A 15,078-nucleotide genomic window follows, 5' to 3' on the forward strand; every position below is an offset into this window, starting at 1 on the left:
CTTCAGATAAAGATGTAGAATTCTCAGTTCTTCTTGTACCATGCCTGCCTGGACACTGCCATTCTCTTGCCTTGATGATAGTGAACTGAACCTCTGAACCTGTAAGCCAGCCCCAGTTAAATGCTGTCCTTGCTCATGGTGACTGCTCACAGCAGTAAAACCCTAACTAAGACAGAAGTTGGTACCAGGGACTGGGGTGTGGCTGTGATAGGCCTGACCATGCTTTTGTTTGGAAGAATGTGGATTGGGGGACTTTGGACTAAGTGGACTGCTTTAAATGGGGTCTAATGGGGTATCTTAGTAGGAATATGGACGACTTTGTTGCTGAGGGTGATTAGAACTCTGGAAGCCTGGCTCTAAAAGTTTAAGAGAAGAATTTTAATATGTGGCTGAGACTGTTTTTGAGATATTTTGGTGAAGACTGTGGCTGCTTTTTTGTCCCTGTCTGAAGAGTGTACCTGAGGCTAAGGTAAAGAGATTCATATTAATTGCATTAACAATGGAAGTCTCAAGAAAGCCCAGCAGAGGCTTTGTTCTCTGGTTAAGTCTCAGGAAGAACATTTTGAACAAGCATAGCAAGCTTAGAAAGGAAAAGTATAAAATGTATAGTTCAAGTAATAAACAGGCACCAAGAAGTGAAATGGAGCTGAATCCTGTATTCAAGGAGATAAACAGAGTTAGGGCGTAATCCCACCCAGCCTAGCTTAGTGTTTGTGTGTTTGCCATTGAACAAGGAATAGTTATATCATGTTAGGCATTATTATTATTTGGTTATTGTTTTCACTTGGACTTTTTTTTTTTCTGGATCTTGAGGAACAGTGGCCATGAAAAGCTTAGGCTCAGGCAAGGTGTTACACACCTTTAATTCTAGAAGACAGAGGCAAGGAGATCTCGGAGTTCAAGGCCAGCCTAAGATACAGCAAGTTTTAAATAGAAAAAGAACTTAAGTCCAGGTGTGGTAAACCACACCTTTAATCCCAGCACTTAGAAGACAGGCATGCAGATATCTGAGTTCAAGGTCAATCTACAGAGCAAGTTCCAGGACAGCCAAGCTTAGGGAGTAGAAGATAGAAAACAGAAAGCTGGTGATAATATAATGTGATATGATATGATATGATATGATGTGATATAACATAACATAATATAATATGGGGACATATTCCATCCCTGGCAAGCAGCAGAACTCTGCAGCTTTGGCCATGTGACTCCAGCTGTAGAGTAAAGAATAGAAGCGATTCCTGGGATAGCTGATGCTGGTTAGCTGGAGAAAAGAATTAGCTGTGATTAAGAAGAGACCAGTATCACTGATGTGAAATCTGGAAAGTGTTTTCTGAGAGCACTAAGAAGCTGTGCTCCAGAGATTGCCAAGATTGTACCTCATGGTGCAGCTCGACTTGGTAATGTGTAAGAATCATTTAAGTGGTACTGGTTTTGAAGGTGTGAAGGGGTTGTGGAGAGCAGCTGAGGCTTGACACTGTGAGAGGCCAGGGAATGTCATTGGTGAAGGAACGTACAGCCTCAGTTGCAGACGATGGGCCAGGATTGAAGGGTTCATGCAAAGAAGTTGAGGTTTGGCTCCATGAAGAGAGCCTATTGGTGAAGCCTAGTTGTAGCTGAAGACCCCAGTGTATTAGAAATGCCAGAACCATGGGATGACCACCAAGAACAGCAGCAGCATTGGAGTGGAGTCAACCAGAGCCTAGAGTGCTACAAGAGGGCAGAGCTGGAGAAATGATGCAAGCCCTTTCGAGGAGCCCAGAAGATCATGTGTGGAACAAGAAGCTGTGAAGTTGAAGTTCACTTGGAGACCCCAAAATTTAAAAGATGTCAGAGCCATGGGATACCATGGGATACCAGCTGAGGAAAGCTAGAAGGTAGCTGAGGAAAGCTAGAAAGGTGTAGAACTCTCAGCTCCTCATACAGCATGCCTGCCTGGATGCTGCCAGCTCCTGCCTTGATGATAATGGACTACACCTCTGAACAGGTAAGCCAGTCCCAATTAAATGCTGTCCTTATAAGAGTTGCCTTGCTCAGGGTATCTGTTCACAGCAGTAAAACCTTAACTAAGACACTCAACATACTAAAAGTTATATATGAGAAACCCATAGCTAAATTTATCCTAAGATGACAAAAACTGGCAGCAATCCCAGTGACACCAGAAACAAGACAAAAGCCTATTCACTATCTCCATTCCTTTTCAATATAGTACTCGAAGTACAATCTGAAGCAATAAGGCAAGAGAGAGAAATTAAAGGAGTTTAAGCAGGAAAAGAAATTAAACATATTACACATAAGAGTTCCCAAACATATATTTGCAACACAACAACTGTATGTAAGGCTCAGGGGACATTGTTCAAGAGGGGACAGAAAGACTGTATGAGCCAAAGGAACAAAGGCCTGCTGAGAGCATTCATTTCCTAGAAATGCCAGGGAAACTACAGCCATCAAGTCTCAACAGCATGTCTGTCTAAACAAGCCCTGAACACAGATAACAATAAGCACAGTAACATGGAAAGAGGAACTCTTAGGTTCTCCACCCTAGACAAAGCACTACAGGCAATAAGGAGTGTTGAGAAGGGGGACCCAGCCTTCTTTGGGGAAGTGCCCTTCAATCCAGTATCCACAAATGGTCAACCATGAGGTCACAGACAGACAAATAACTAATTATACAGACTAGGCAGGTTGTATTTATGATTAAGGAATACATACACATACATATGTAACATTTGATAAATAAAGAGGACAAGAATTTGAGAGAGCAAGGAGACAGCGCATGGGAGACCTAGAGGCGTGACAGGAAGTTATATTTACATGTGAGAAATTATGAAGAAGTTAAGTGTTGACAACAAAAATGGTGGCTGTATATACACAAAACAGCGTAGAAAGTGGCCCCAACTCTGCTGATGTGAGAAGTACCATGACACAAGCAAAGGCTCTGGAGGGCAGTTAGAAATGACAGCAATTCTGAACTGTCACTGGCTTATTCCCTTCCACACACAAGGCATAATCACTCATTCCAGGAGACTGCCTCTACTTTCCATTAGCAGCCAACATTATGTTTTTATTCAAGGGTTAGGTAATTTTTCTAAAAAATGTGTCCAAAAGTCCTACAACCAACTACAGAATAAAGGAAGCAGCTGCTCACCTGGGAGGCCTCATTTTATATGCCTAGGCAGGTCAGGACTATCAGAATTCACCCTTTTCAAGACAGACTGACCTTGCTTCAAAGGCTCCAGATCATTTGTGATAATTTAAAGTGCATAGATTTTACTGTGAAGGGTTAGTGTAACTACAACTTGTCCAGCTACAAATAACTTGAGGTCTAAAGAATAAAATAACTTGTCTGAAAGCACTTTCAAAGACATTCAAGCCCATAAGCTTGCTTTGATGAATTGGAAAGATGGATAAAAATTATTTTGCTTAGTTAAGTCAGAGCTAAAAGCCCAGAGCCTCTAAATGTGAAACAGATTTTATTTGGCCACCAACAGGCAGACCTAGAATCTGGAAAAGCCCCCTGCTTATTGGCCATCACAGATCTCTACTTGACATTCAGCATCTTAGGAAGCACAGTAGAAAATGCCTCTTCTGCCTTTGTCTGGACACTTCAGTCAGTCTATCTTCATTCTATTAACTTCATTGCTACTCAAGAAAAATTCCTATTATAGCAATTACCTGAGAGCAAAACCCAGATCCAAATACTTTTCTCCATGAAATGATCAACAGATAAAACTGGATGTGGTTAAAAGTTTGTGCATAAGGGTATGCTGCCTGATAAACCGTTCCGACTATGTTCTGAGCAGCTGTTTATTATTGCCATTTTTTTAAATCTGTGATTTAATCATGAAACCCTGCCAAATAATTAAAGTGGTATAATAAGGCATTGCTAAGATTAAAATTTTGATAATATTCCAAATGAAAAATTAGCAATTTAAAAATACACCTTTGATCTCATAACTTTGTTTGACATCAAAATAAGTAGCAGGCTTCTAGAATTTTGAAGAATCTAAAATACATATTATTCTAATTGCTCAAGCAAATGGAGAGTCAATACCAAATTCTTAGCAATAGTCTAATGCCAACAAGTTCAGAGCATCTTTATGACTTAAGTCATAACACAGACATTGGTAATCTCGGAGGGGTTGAGATTTCTTGGTCTAGAACATCTAGAAGCTACTCTTGGATCTTAAAAATACATATGTACCTTTGAAAGTTAAACATACAAAGTTAGTTTAACAACACTGGGGAAAAAAGGTGATAGTATCTATCTCATAGATTCATGGCAAAGATTGTGTGTGCGTCACTGTGGGTGTCTATGTGTATTCATAAGAGTGTGTGTGCACTTATGTGTGTGTAGGTGAGAGGCGGATGTTGGGTGTTTTCCTTACTCCCTCTCCACCTCATTATTGAGGCAGGTCTCTCACTGAGCCCAGAGCTCCATGGTTTAGCTTGGCTAGCTGGCCAGCCTGTGAGGTTCAGAGCTCTTCCTGTCTCTGTGTCCTCAGCAGTGAAATCACAGGCACACATCAACATGGCTGGGTACCTTTATGTGGGTTTTGAGAAGCTAAATTTAATTCCTTATGTCAGCATAGCAAATACTTCCACACTGACCCAGATCACCAGTCACATACAGGTGGCTTTACTATTAAATTAATATTAAATCACCAGTAACTGATAATATCAATTATTAATAGCAATAATATTAATAACAAACTAGTTAATTAATTTGATATTAAAATTAATTAGTGTTAAACAAATATTAAATTAAAAGTTTAATATTAAATTAAAGCATGACATGGCTTTAATATATTCATGGAGGTAAAACATTTTCTAAGTTGCAATGTTCCACACAAATACCAGCCACCATTATGTTTATGAGATGGGATACGTAGGGGCTGAGACAGCTCAGTGGTTAAGAACACTTGCTGCTTTTGCAGAAAATGCTGGTATTCACATTGGGTGCCTCACAACCACTTTTAATTTCTAGCTTCAGGGTATCTGACCCCCTCTCTGGCCTCAGAGAGTACCTACATACATGTGGCATAACCCAACCCCCATGCTTGGCATATACACATACACATATACAAAATAAAAGTAAGTCTTAAAAAAAATAAAACAAAGCAAGTATAAGATGTGGTGTCCTAGAAAAAGTGCCTGCCAGTACAAGCCCATTTATTTATTCTATTGTCATGGTGAGGAATGTAATATAATTCAAACAATATAATTCATGCTTCTACTAGAGGAAGTATTAAGGAAAAAGATTTTCATCTCCAAATTTGTATGTGTGTTAGTAAAGCAAGGCTATATAAACCAAAATATTAAATAAAAAGTAAGCAAGCAAAATGTGTTCTTCACCCTTGAATAATACCGCTTCCTATAATGATTTATTTTAGTGAAGGTAATTCTTTTCTCATCAATGCTCCCGGCTAAGCAACCTTTAGGCTTAGTACTGCAATGAATTTTCATTTTCAGCCTTTTCTGTTACTCATCAGCAATACTGCTCCATGCCCAGGCAGTGACAGCAGAACCCTTAGAAAGCAGCCTTGCTAAGAGGAAGGACAGGTGTCAAAAGTAAAGACCTTAATGCTGAAGACAGAGGACACAGGAACAACTGAGGTCTTCAGAGGACTCCCCTGACCGGACAACTTTGGTTTCAATGTGATGACTTATGTCAAAATAAGTTGACTTTAAGGGAGGCAGATACAGGGTTTTTGCATAATGTTTAACTCAGTACAGAAAGAAAAGGACATCAAAACTCCTCAGTGGACATATAAATGATATACATGTGCAATTTTCAAAACTCACTTTGGTAGAGTAAATGTGAGATCAGAAGGTAAATGATCAGGATGATATTCTTTCACATGAAGTTCTTTGTTCAATTACTTTTTAGTGTGTGTGTGTGTGTGAGTATGTGTGTGTGTGTGTGTGTGTGTGTGTGTGTGTGTGTGTGTGTGTGTGTGTGTGTAGGCCATAAGTACCAGATGCCATGGAGCAGGACTTACAGGTGAGCCTACCTATGGGTACTAGGAACCCCATTTGGATCTTCTATAAGAGTAGCACAATACTCTAACTGCTGAGGCACCTCTCTAGCTCCTGATCTGGTCATTCCATGTTTATTAAGACCAGGGACTAAGAAAGGCTACTACATAAGTGAAGGCTGACCTCTGACATGTAGTGTAAGTAGGAAGTGAGGACCCGAAGAAACACGCTCACTCAGCGGTGGGATTTGATGCGAGCCACGGCCTGCTAGCTTTGCTGCGAGCTCTCTTTGATACCTAGTTTTTGCTGCTTCTCCTAAGTTTTTCTTTCTTTTTTTTTTTTTTAAAGAACTACCACCTATTTTCCATTTAATAATCCAACTCATCTTTTGAATACAACCTCAGTATCGATGTTCCAAACATAAAGATACACAATGTATTGACAGAACGCTTACCTTCTGGATCATAGGTTTGGAAAACTCTTCTGGCTTGTTCCGAAGGCGCTTCAGGGGCAACTAAAGCCATATCCTAAAAATAAAATGAATACTGTCAGCCAGATGCAACACTGTGGTATTAACAGTGAACGCTCATGTGGGGTGGAGAAATGATGGCATTTGTAGACAGAATAAATGCAGCATAGGAGAGTGGGTAGAGAAATCACCAACTCTCTCCAGTGCTCAATTTTACTTCCCAAGGATGGAATGAGACTTAAGCCACAGAAAACTAAAAGGATTTCATGCCAACATTATAAAAGCAATTAACATAAAATTCAATATTCAGAAAACCCATGACCTGTAAGTGTATTATATACTACTGTTTATGTAAAGAAATACATAGCTTAAAATATCCTCTAATTTCCAATGACAGAAAATATAAGATAACAATCTACTTTTCAAGGACTCAAAACTATGAGATTTTTCTAATAGCAAAGACTAAAGTGCAATCATACATAGGACTGTAATGCCAGTTACCACACTAGAAAGAGCAATGTAACCCATGCATCACGGTCTGTATGTCCAATTTAGCTTCCAAAGAGTTATAATAGCAGGGTTATAGATCCTTTATAGATTGAGTTTCTTCACCACAGTGGGCATCACTGCTCATCAAAACTGCAGCAGAGACTCACAGTGCTCTGTTGCTATTGCTTCTCTATACAACCTCATCACACATATCTAAGTCTCTGCGACATCCTACTTCTGATGACAAGGAAGCAGAATTGAGGGCCCTGTGTTGACAACTGGTTGTAGCCTCTGTCTGAGCTTTCACTTATATTTGTGTTCAGTGAGACACACCTCATCAGAGAACAGGCATCCCTTCACACCGTCTCAAACCCTCAATTAGGGCTACACAGCAAGATCATCTCAAACCAAATCAAACACAGAAAACAAAACATAACAACTTTGAGGTATAAATGCTAAAATTTAAAATGTATATGGACAAATCTTAAAGATAGATACTCTAACTTCTAGCCTTGCTCACCCATATCTCATTTATGAAGGGAAGGACAAAAGGAACCAGTGAGAAGTCTCACCTGATCCTGGACTACCTTCCTCAGGATGGAAGGACATGTTCTGTTCTTATGAAAAATCCGGAATGGGAACCGAAGCAATGAAGTCACACCAGACTTCCGTACTTTTATGTACTCCGTGAAAGAAGAGTGAAAGGCCCTATGTTATCCCTCATACTTCCACCCCAGAGACCATGCCGACATACTCAGTGTTACTCTGCACATGCCCAGTACTGTTGTCTTTGGTTTAACTTTCAATGCTGTTCTGAACTCGTGATTCAGTTCCCTACTTGCTGGATTCGTGGGCTCTGTCTAATCTTTTGCCATCATAAACAATGCATCAAAGAAATGTGAAGGAATAGTCTTATGCAGGCTTAACTGTATTTGTAGGAGAGATCTACTGTGGGTTGCTGGATCATAGGAAGAATAATTTGTAATTTTTGTAGGCACTAGAGAGCTGTAAATCATGTTTGCCTACTTGTTCCAAACATTGTTTTGTTTTTGGACAGAGTCTCACATATAGCAGGTTGGCCATAAACTCATTATGAAGCTAAAGATTACTTGAACTTCTGATTTCTGGCACCTGTACACCGAGTGTTGAAATAATAAATATGCACTTCTCTCCAGGTTATAAGATGTGGAGATAGAATCCAGGACTTCACCTACCCTAGGTAAGCATTCTACTAAGAACATAAGTTTCTTGAACAATGCTTCTTAAAACTCACATCACCAATATAGCCTTCAATGTATTTCTGGGCTAAAGCTAGGATTGTCTCCCAGTTCTCAAGAGTCTTGGAGCAACTGTTAACATTGGAGATAGTATTATTCCTTAGCTATCTATATTCTACATTTATTCTAGTACAAACATTAGCCCCTTTAACTATTCATAATCCATCCTTCTCTCTCTCTCTCCCTCCCTCCCTCCCTCCCTCCCTCCCTCCCTCCCTTCCTCAGCCCTCTTCTGTAGGTCTGTGGGAGCCAGTGGATGACAACATGTACAATGTTGGCCAGCTTGAGAGCAGAGGTTTCAACTGTGTGCAAATGGATACTCATTTTTCCTATCTGTCTGTTCAATCATCCTTCTGTAGTATCAATTAGCGATGAGAAGATGAGTTTGATGCACTTAAAAAAATTTCATAGAATTTCTAAACATCACTTAAAACTATAGAAGGTGTACTGGCTAGCTTTGTGTCAACTTGACACAGCTGGAGTTATCACAGAGAAAGGAGGTTTAGTTGGTGAAATGCCCCCATGAGATCCAGCTGTGGGGCATTTTCTTAATTAGTGATCAAGGGGGAGAGGCCCCTTGTGGGTGGGACCATCTCTGGGCTGGTAGTCTTGGATTCTATAAGAAAGCAGGCTGAGCAAGCCAGGGGAAGCAAGCCAGTAAAGAACATCCCTCCATGGCTTCTGCATCAGCTCCTGCTTTCTGACCTGCTTGAGTTCCAGTCCTGCATCCTTTGGTGATCAACAGCAGTATGGAAATGTAAGCCAAATAAACCCTTTCCTCCCCAACTTGCTTCTTGGTCATGATGTTTGTGTAGGAATAGAAACCCTGACTAAGACAGGAGGGAAGAAAAAAATCAGACTTTTCTTGTTTAAAAAACAAGCTTCTTTCCTTTCCCATTTCACGACTAAAGGCGTCTTCCCATGTGTATGTTCCTTTCATTTTAGTCACTGATGGCTCGCCATTTTCAGAGTGTAGATTGTTCAAGTCCTTGTTTTAATTATTCCTTGGTACTTTTGTGTAGCTATTATAAATGGAGGTTGACACACTCTTCACTACATTTTGCTTGCTTCAACAGTGTTTCTAAGCTGTAGCATTTCCTATGGAACATCATCAGGTGAGTTTGTTTCTTCTACTCCTGACTGTTCTGGCAAGGACATTCAACACTATGGCAAACATAAGGACTGAGTGTAGAAGTTTTTGTCCTCTTCCAGAGCTCAGAGGAAAAGCTTTCAGTATTTCACCGTTGAGAATCTGTAGGCTTCTTGCATAAGGTCTTTACTGTGCTGAGGTGAATGCCTTCTATAGAAATCTTGGTGGCGTTTTAATCATCTAAACATACTGCATTCTGTCATATGCTTTTGTCCCTCCCCCCCATTTAATAAGATAATCATAAAGTTTGTATCCTTCATTCTTTTGGTGTGCTGTGTCATATTTATTGATTGTTATATCTTGGAACATTCTCATACGCCAGGAACACAATCCTGGATGTGGATGATTTTGCTGGTTTGGTGCTGCTATGTACTCAAATGCTAAATATTGGCTCCCAAGATTTGGTTGCCTCTGACAAGCAGATCCTCATGTGTACCAAATGATGTTGTATAAACTTTGTTCCCCAGTACCAAATGATGTTGTATAAACTTTGTTCCCCAATTTAAAGCTACTTGGTTAAATAAAAATAGCTACAGCCAATTACTGTGGAGAATAGTAGACGGGACTTAAGTTCCTGGCCTGGGAGTAGCATGAAGGGACCACTAAAAGGAGGAAGAAGAGGAGGAGGAGGGGGGAGGAGGAGAAAGGCAGAAGGGAGAAAGGGGAAAGGGGAAAGGGGAGAAAGGGAAAAGGGGAGAAAGGGAAAAGGGGAGAAGGAGAAATATGATAGAGAGCAGGAGGTCCTCATTAGATGTGATGGATCAGGAACACGTGGCCCAGTGAAAGGCCCAGTAAGGACAGACTGGTGGAGCAGAAATAACCCAGGCAAAACTCAAATGGCAAATACTTGGGGAATGCAGCTAGAGAATTAACAGTGTAATGAATAGAAAAATAGATTAAGGGAAATTCACCCAGTAATTGTGCTAAAGCTGATTTTAAAAATTCCATAGGACTCTGCTTCAATTATTGGGAGGGCTTGATGGGTCATATTAATAACAATAGTTATTAAATAACACTTAAAAATTCCATTTATAGTATCTGTTTTATATGGTGCTGAATTCCATGTGCTCATATTTGCTGAGGAATTTTGTATCTATGACCATCAAGGATGCTGGCTTGCCTCCTTTCCTACCATTTTGTCTTCCTGGTGTGGAACCCTTGCTCCCCCTCCTCCTCCAAGCCTCCTGTGTGCTGTGATCACAGGCGTTACCAACCCTGCCTGACTTTCCTTGTGTAGCCACTGTCTACTTTAGGATCCAGGGTTGAAAGTACTCCTCCCTCTGATTTTCTTAAATTACTTTTGAATATAATTAGATAGTTATACTTGTCAAGGAAATTAATTTTCTTAGGTTATTTATTTTTTGGTATGTAATTATTCATTGTGGTCTCTTATAACCATGGAGCAGAAGAATTACCATTGTTTAAATGTTCATACTGCCCAGAGTGATTTGTAGATTCAATGCAGTATCTACTAAAATTCTAATATTGTTTTCATAGAAATAGAGAAAAGAATCTTAAAATTTCCACAAAAGAGCCACCAAAGGACTTCAATAGGCAAGCAGTGACAAGCACAAAGAACGAACGGGAACAAGAGTGTGGTGCTGATAAAGAGTGTGCTGATAAAGCTGTGTTGCATGCTGACCAACAGTACAGAACGCACAGCCCAGAAATTAATCTTGGCATGCAATGGAGCTTGAATAACACCATCAAGATGGCCCAATGAGGAAGGTGCTTGCTGCCAAGGCTGACAACTTGAATTCAATGCTGTTAATCATATAGTGGAAGGAAAATTCCTGAAAGTCCTTCTTTGACTTCTGTATGTGCTTGTGTGTGCACATACATACAAAGTAATGATTTTTAAAAATAGATTAATAGGCAGAGAGAGGTCTCTTTACATTGTAAGAAGACTGGATTTCACATCAAAAACAACGGAATTGGAGTCGTAGTTCACATCAGATATGAACATCATTTCAAAATGGATTACAACTTAAATGTAAGAAAAAGAACTATAAAACCACAGAAGAACACAATAGAGAAAAACCAAGTGACACTGGCCATGGCAGTGTTTACAGGGTCTCACTCCAAATCCCAGTAACTGCCAAATTAAAAACCCGTATTTGTAAGCCACGTCATAAAGAGTTACTGTCTCAAATATATAAGGAGACCAAACTTAATCCTAAGAAAACAAAAATCCAATTTAAAAAGTGGGGAGGTACATGACTAGACATTTCTCAAGACACACAAAAGGCCACATAATTAACTGAAAACAAACGAAAAAAGCTCAGTATTGGAACTCAGGGAAATGCAAGTTATGGCAAAAATATGAAATTTCCTTGTCATTGTCAGAAAAGGCAAGTGTCAGCAAGAAAGTAAAAATAGCTGTTGCCATGGTGGCTAGGAATTAATGTACAACAGCCCAGCCGTTTTGAGAAACTGTGTGGAAATTCTCTGAAAGAACTACTGTAAAATCCAGCAATCCCAAACCTTTGGGATAACCCTAAAGATTTGAAGTCAGGTGTACTGTCAAGTCATAGAAATAAGCCAAATGTCTCATAACAAATCAATGAATTTTAAGAAAAGCAGCATATAATGGAATGTTCCTCAGTCTTAACAAAAAGAACTATGGTCATTTCCATTACCAGCCACAGAATTGGAAATTATTGCACTAGAGCCAGGCACAGAAGGGTAAGTAGCTCTTCTACTCACTAATATGTAAACTCTAAAACAACTGAATTCAGAAGCATAGATCAGAATGTTGATTACAGAAGATTGGGCTTAAGAGGAATAGGGAGACATGAGACCCAAGGATAAAGAATCGGACTGAAGGAAGATTTTCCCTTTCAGTTCTAGTACATACTATGAGAAGAACAGACAGTAGGTGACTACACCTCAAAGCTGTTTAGATGGTAAATCTTAAGTATTCTCCCCAAATATCATAAGGGTTGGAGGTAATGGACACTAACTTACTTGATCTACATTATTCCACAGTGAGTCCATGAGTTAAAATATTTCTTTACATTCCACAAATTTATACCTATACATTTACAATTTGTAATAAAGAACTATAGTAGTATTCTGTGTAAGAACATAAGCAAATTACCCCATTTAGGGGAATGAGTTGGTTGATAATAAAAACAAAGCGTTATGTTACTATTCTTAAGTGAACTTTGGGAAATGTACTATCATTTGTAAAGTTGAGGGAAGGGACACTGCCATTTCCACTGGAACAAGGATTATGTTAACATCTCCAGCAGTAGAAGTGTCTCAAACACATACTCACAAGAAAGAACTTAAAGGTGCCTTGTATCTAAATTCCAAGCAACAAAAGATAAAAGCATGTTCCATGCTAACCCAGCAAGATACGAGACTTGATCAAAAGAGCACATTGTTCTCTTGGTTCTGCTGGCCACATTGTTCTGTCAGGATGCTGGGGAGAAGCAAAGTTCCTAGTACAAAAAGCCATGGCTGCAGGATCCATGTGGCAAATCTGGCTACATATTCAATGTATCTGTGTACCAAATTTAACCAGAAATATAACTCCTTCTTAATTTGGAGTGTTTTATAATCCTAAAGCAGAATACTTCAGTGAGGGCATCATAATCCTCAAATTTCATATTTTATATCAAGGAAATAAACTAAAACGTTCATGAATAATTGTGTGAGTGTGAAGAGGACTCTCTCCCTCAGAGTTTCTACTTCTAAGACAGTAAGATCTCTCAGACTTCATTCACATTTAGCACATTCCCAGTCTTCCAGTACATGCATCCTTAGTTTCTACTTCTCTACTAGCTCTTCCTCACCCTGGCTCATCTATTAGTCAGTAAAGAAAGACTTAATCTTTGCACTTCATGTCACAGTACTTAAAACATTTTCATTATAGTGACCTTAACAAAATTACCTTATAATGTGATGTTCTAATAGTCACCACTAAGCCTCCCATTTCCCACTCACCACAGAGTTCTAACTGAAGAGACCTTGATGATGTAATTCTAAGTCACTCACATTATTAGAGTTACTTGCCTTTTCTTCATCTCTACTTTAACCATCTAGGTAAGAGCTTCAATAGGTTAAAGCATCTGAAATTCAAATTCTCTTAGGAAGAAAACATCTTAAACACAAGAGTCAAATATGTTCAGTTAGAGTTACCATCAAAATTATTTTGTTCTAAAATGACCTCTGTATATTCGCATGAAACAATCAGTGCTTTGGCCATGGCGTTCTTAGGGTGAGTCATCTGTCTTTAGCTCATTTAGAGGTCAACAGGGACTGGTGGAAAACACACACAGCCTTCAAGACCATCCAGCCTCATTCCTGTTAACTTGTGCTGTTCTGTGGCAGAGAAGCAGGAACTGAGCTATAAAGGGCATACCCAATATGCCAGAGTCAGCAGTCTGAATCATGTCTCTGTTTCATGCAGCATTCTGTGTACTATCAGCATAATTATTCGACTGCACACAAGTCTTTTTACAATGTTGTAACTTTACCTCTTCTTAATGTGTATTGAAACAGCGGGCCCATGCTGGCTAGGTACCAGCAGGGTAACTGAGGAGGTCTTTAAAATCTACTCATCGCACCTTTCTCCTACATCAAGAAGAATCTGTAGTTGTAATCAAAGAACCTCAAGCAGGTTACCCAGTGCAGCAAGTACAGCTAGAAAAGTGCTATTTTAACTTGCAGACATTTTACATTGCCATTCAGAATCCCTCCAGACCAGAGAATAGAAATGTAACTGACTTTTGATTTTAAGTAAAGTCTAAAGCCACTTCATAATCTACTTCATCCTGACTTGGTCTTGTTAATTATACCAAAATCATTTGGGAACTATCAAGAAATACTTTTTAATTGATCATTAAATGTTCTCAAAACACATAGTATCATTTAAAGCTAGCTAGGTAGTAATCTTTTTTTTTTTTTTTTTAAGTTTTCATTTTCAAAAAACATGCAAAATCCCCAGGCTACCTCCACAGTAGCCATGCTATGTGGCACCTTTCCTTTTGTAAGAGCAAAGCCCAAGTCATCAGCATAGAAAAAGCCTTTGAGGTTGTTCTTCCACACAACTCTAAGCTCCACGTGCACAGTAAAAGCACACAGCAATGGGAGACAATGTCTGAGGGCTATGAGAAACTCCTGCACTATAATCATTGATGTCACTAAGAGTAATGAGTAGCCCTCTCTCCATGACTGTACATGTGTAACCCACATGTGTAGCCCATGTGTATAACTATCATCTTTTTAGCCAGGCCAGATGCTTCATCCCCAATGCTTCTAGGTACCTACTTTGTAATATATCAACACTGCTCCTATACTTGGTCTGTCTTTAGGGTAATTTAGAAAATACTCTTTCAAATTCCCCTATTATATATAGATAATTCAGTAAAAATTAAAAACAAAGCAAGAGTTGGCAGGCACATTGTCAAAGACGTCACGGCTAGACCAAAACTGTAGACTAAGATTTCAGTAAGCACATTTAGTAATGGTCATACCTTAAGTAAGTAATATTTATATAAAATAAAAGCTATTTCCAGTAACAAAATCTATTGACTACAACTTTTTCCTTCAATTAAGTAGCTAGAGTTGTGGACTCAACTACCTGCTAAAGAAAACCAGGCTTTATCAGGACAGAACAGCCTTAAGGCCCTCTGCCCAGGATGCTTTATTTTAATTTATTATTATTATTATTTTCTTTATTTACATTTCAAATGCTATCCCGAAAGTTC

General features: G+C 39.2%; 1 protein-coding gene across 7 annotated transcripts in view; it reads right to left on the reverse strand.

The window, feature by feature from the left end:
- The window catches only part of Mindy3 (MINDY lysine 48 deubiquitinase 3), an 80,091-nt gene that overhangs the window by 12,556 nt on the left and 52,457 nt on the right, over positions 1-15,078 (reverse strand). For all 7 annotated transcript variants that reach the window (XR_003843450.1, XM_021192593.2, XM_029536287.1 and 4 more), the window contains one exon: positions 6,431-6,503. Coding sequence is in view for 6 of the 7 variants with exons in the window: in XM_021192593.2 (XP_021048252.1) it covers positions 6,431-6,503 (73 nt within the window). In the remaining variant the exon portion in view is untranslated. The remainder of the gene's footprint in view (positions 1-6,430; positions 6,504-15,078) is intronic.

Source organism: Mus pahari, chromosome 3, assembly GCF_900095145.1.
Source record: "Mus pahari chromosome 3, PAHARI_EIJ_v1.1, whole genome shotgun sequence".
Taxonomy (NCBI): Eukaryota; Metazoa; Chordata; class Mammalia; order Rodentia; family Muridae; genus Mus; species Mus pahari.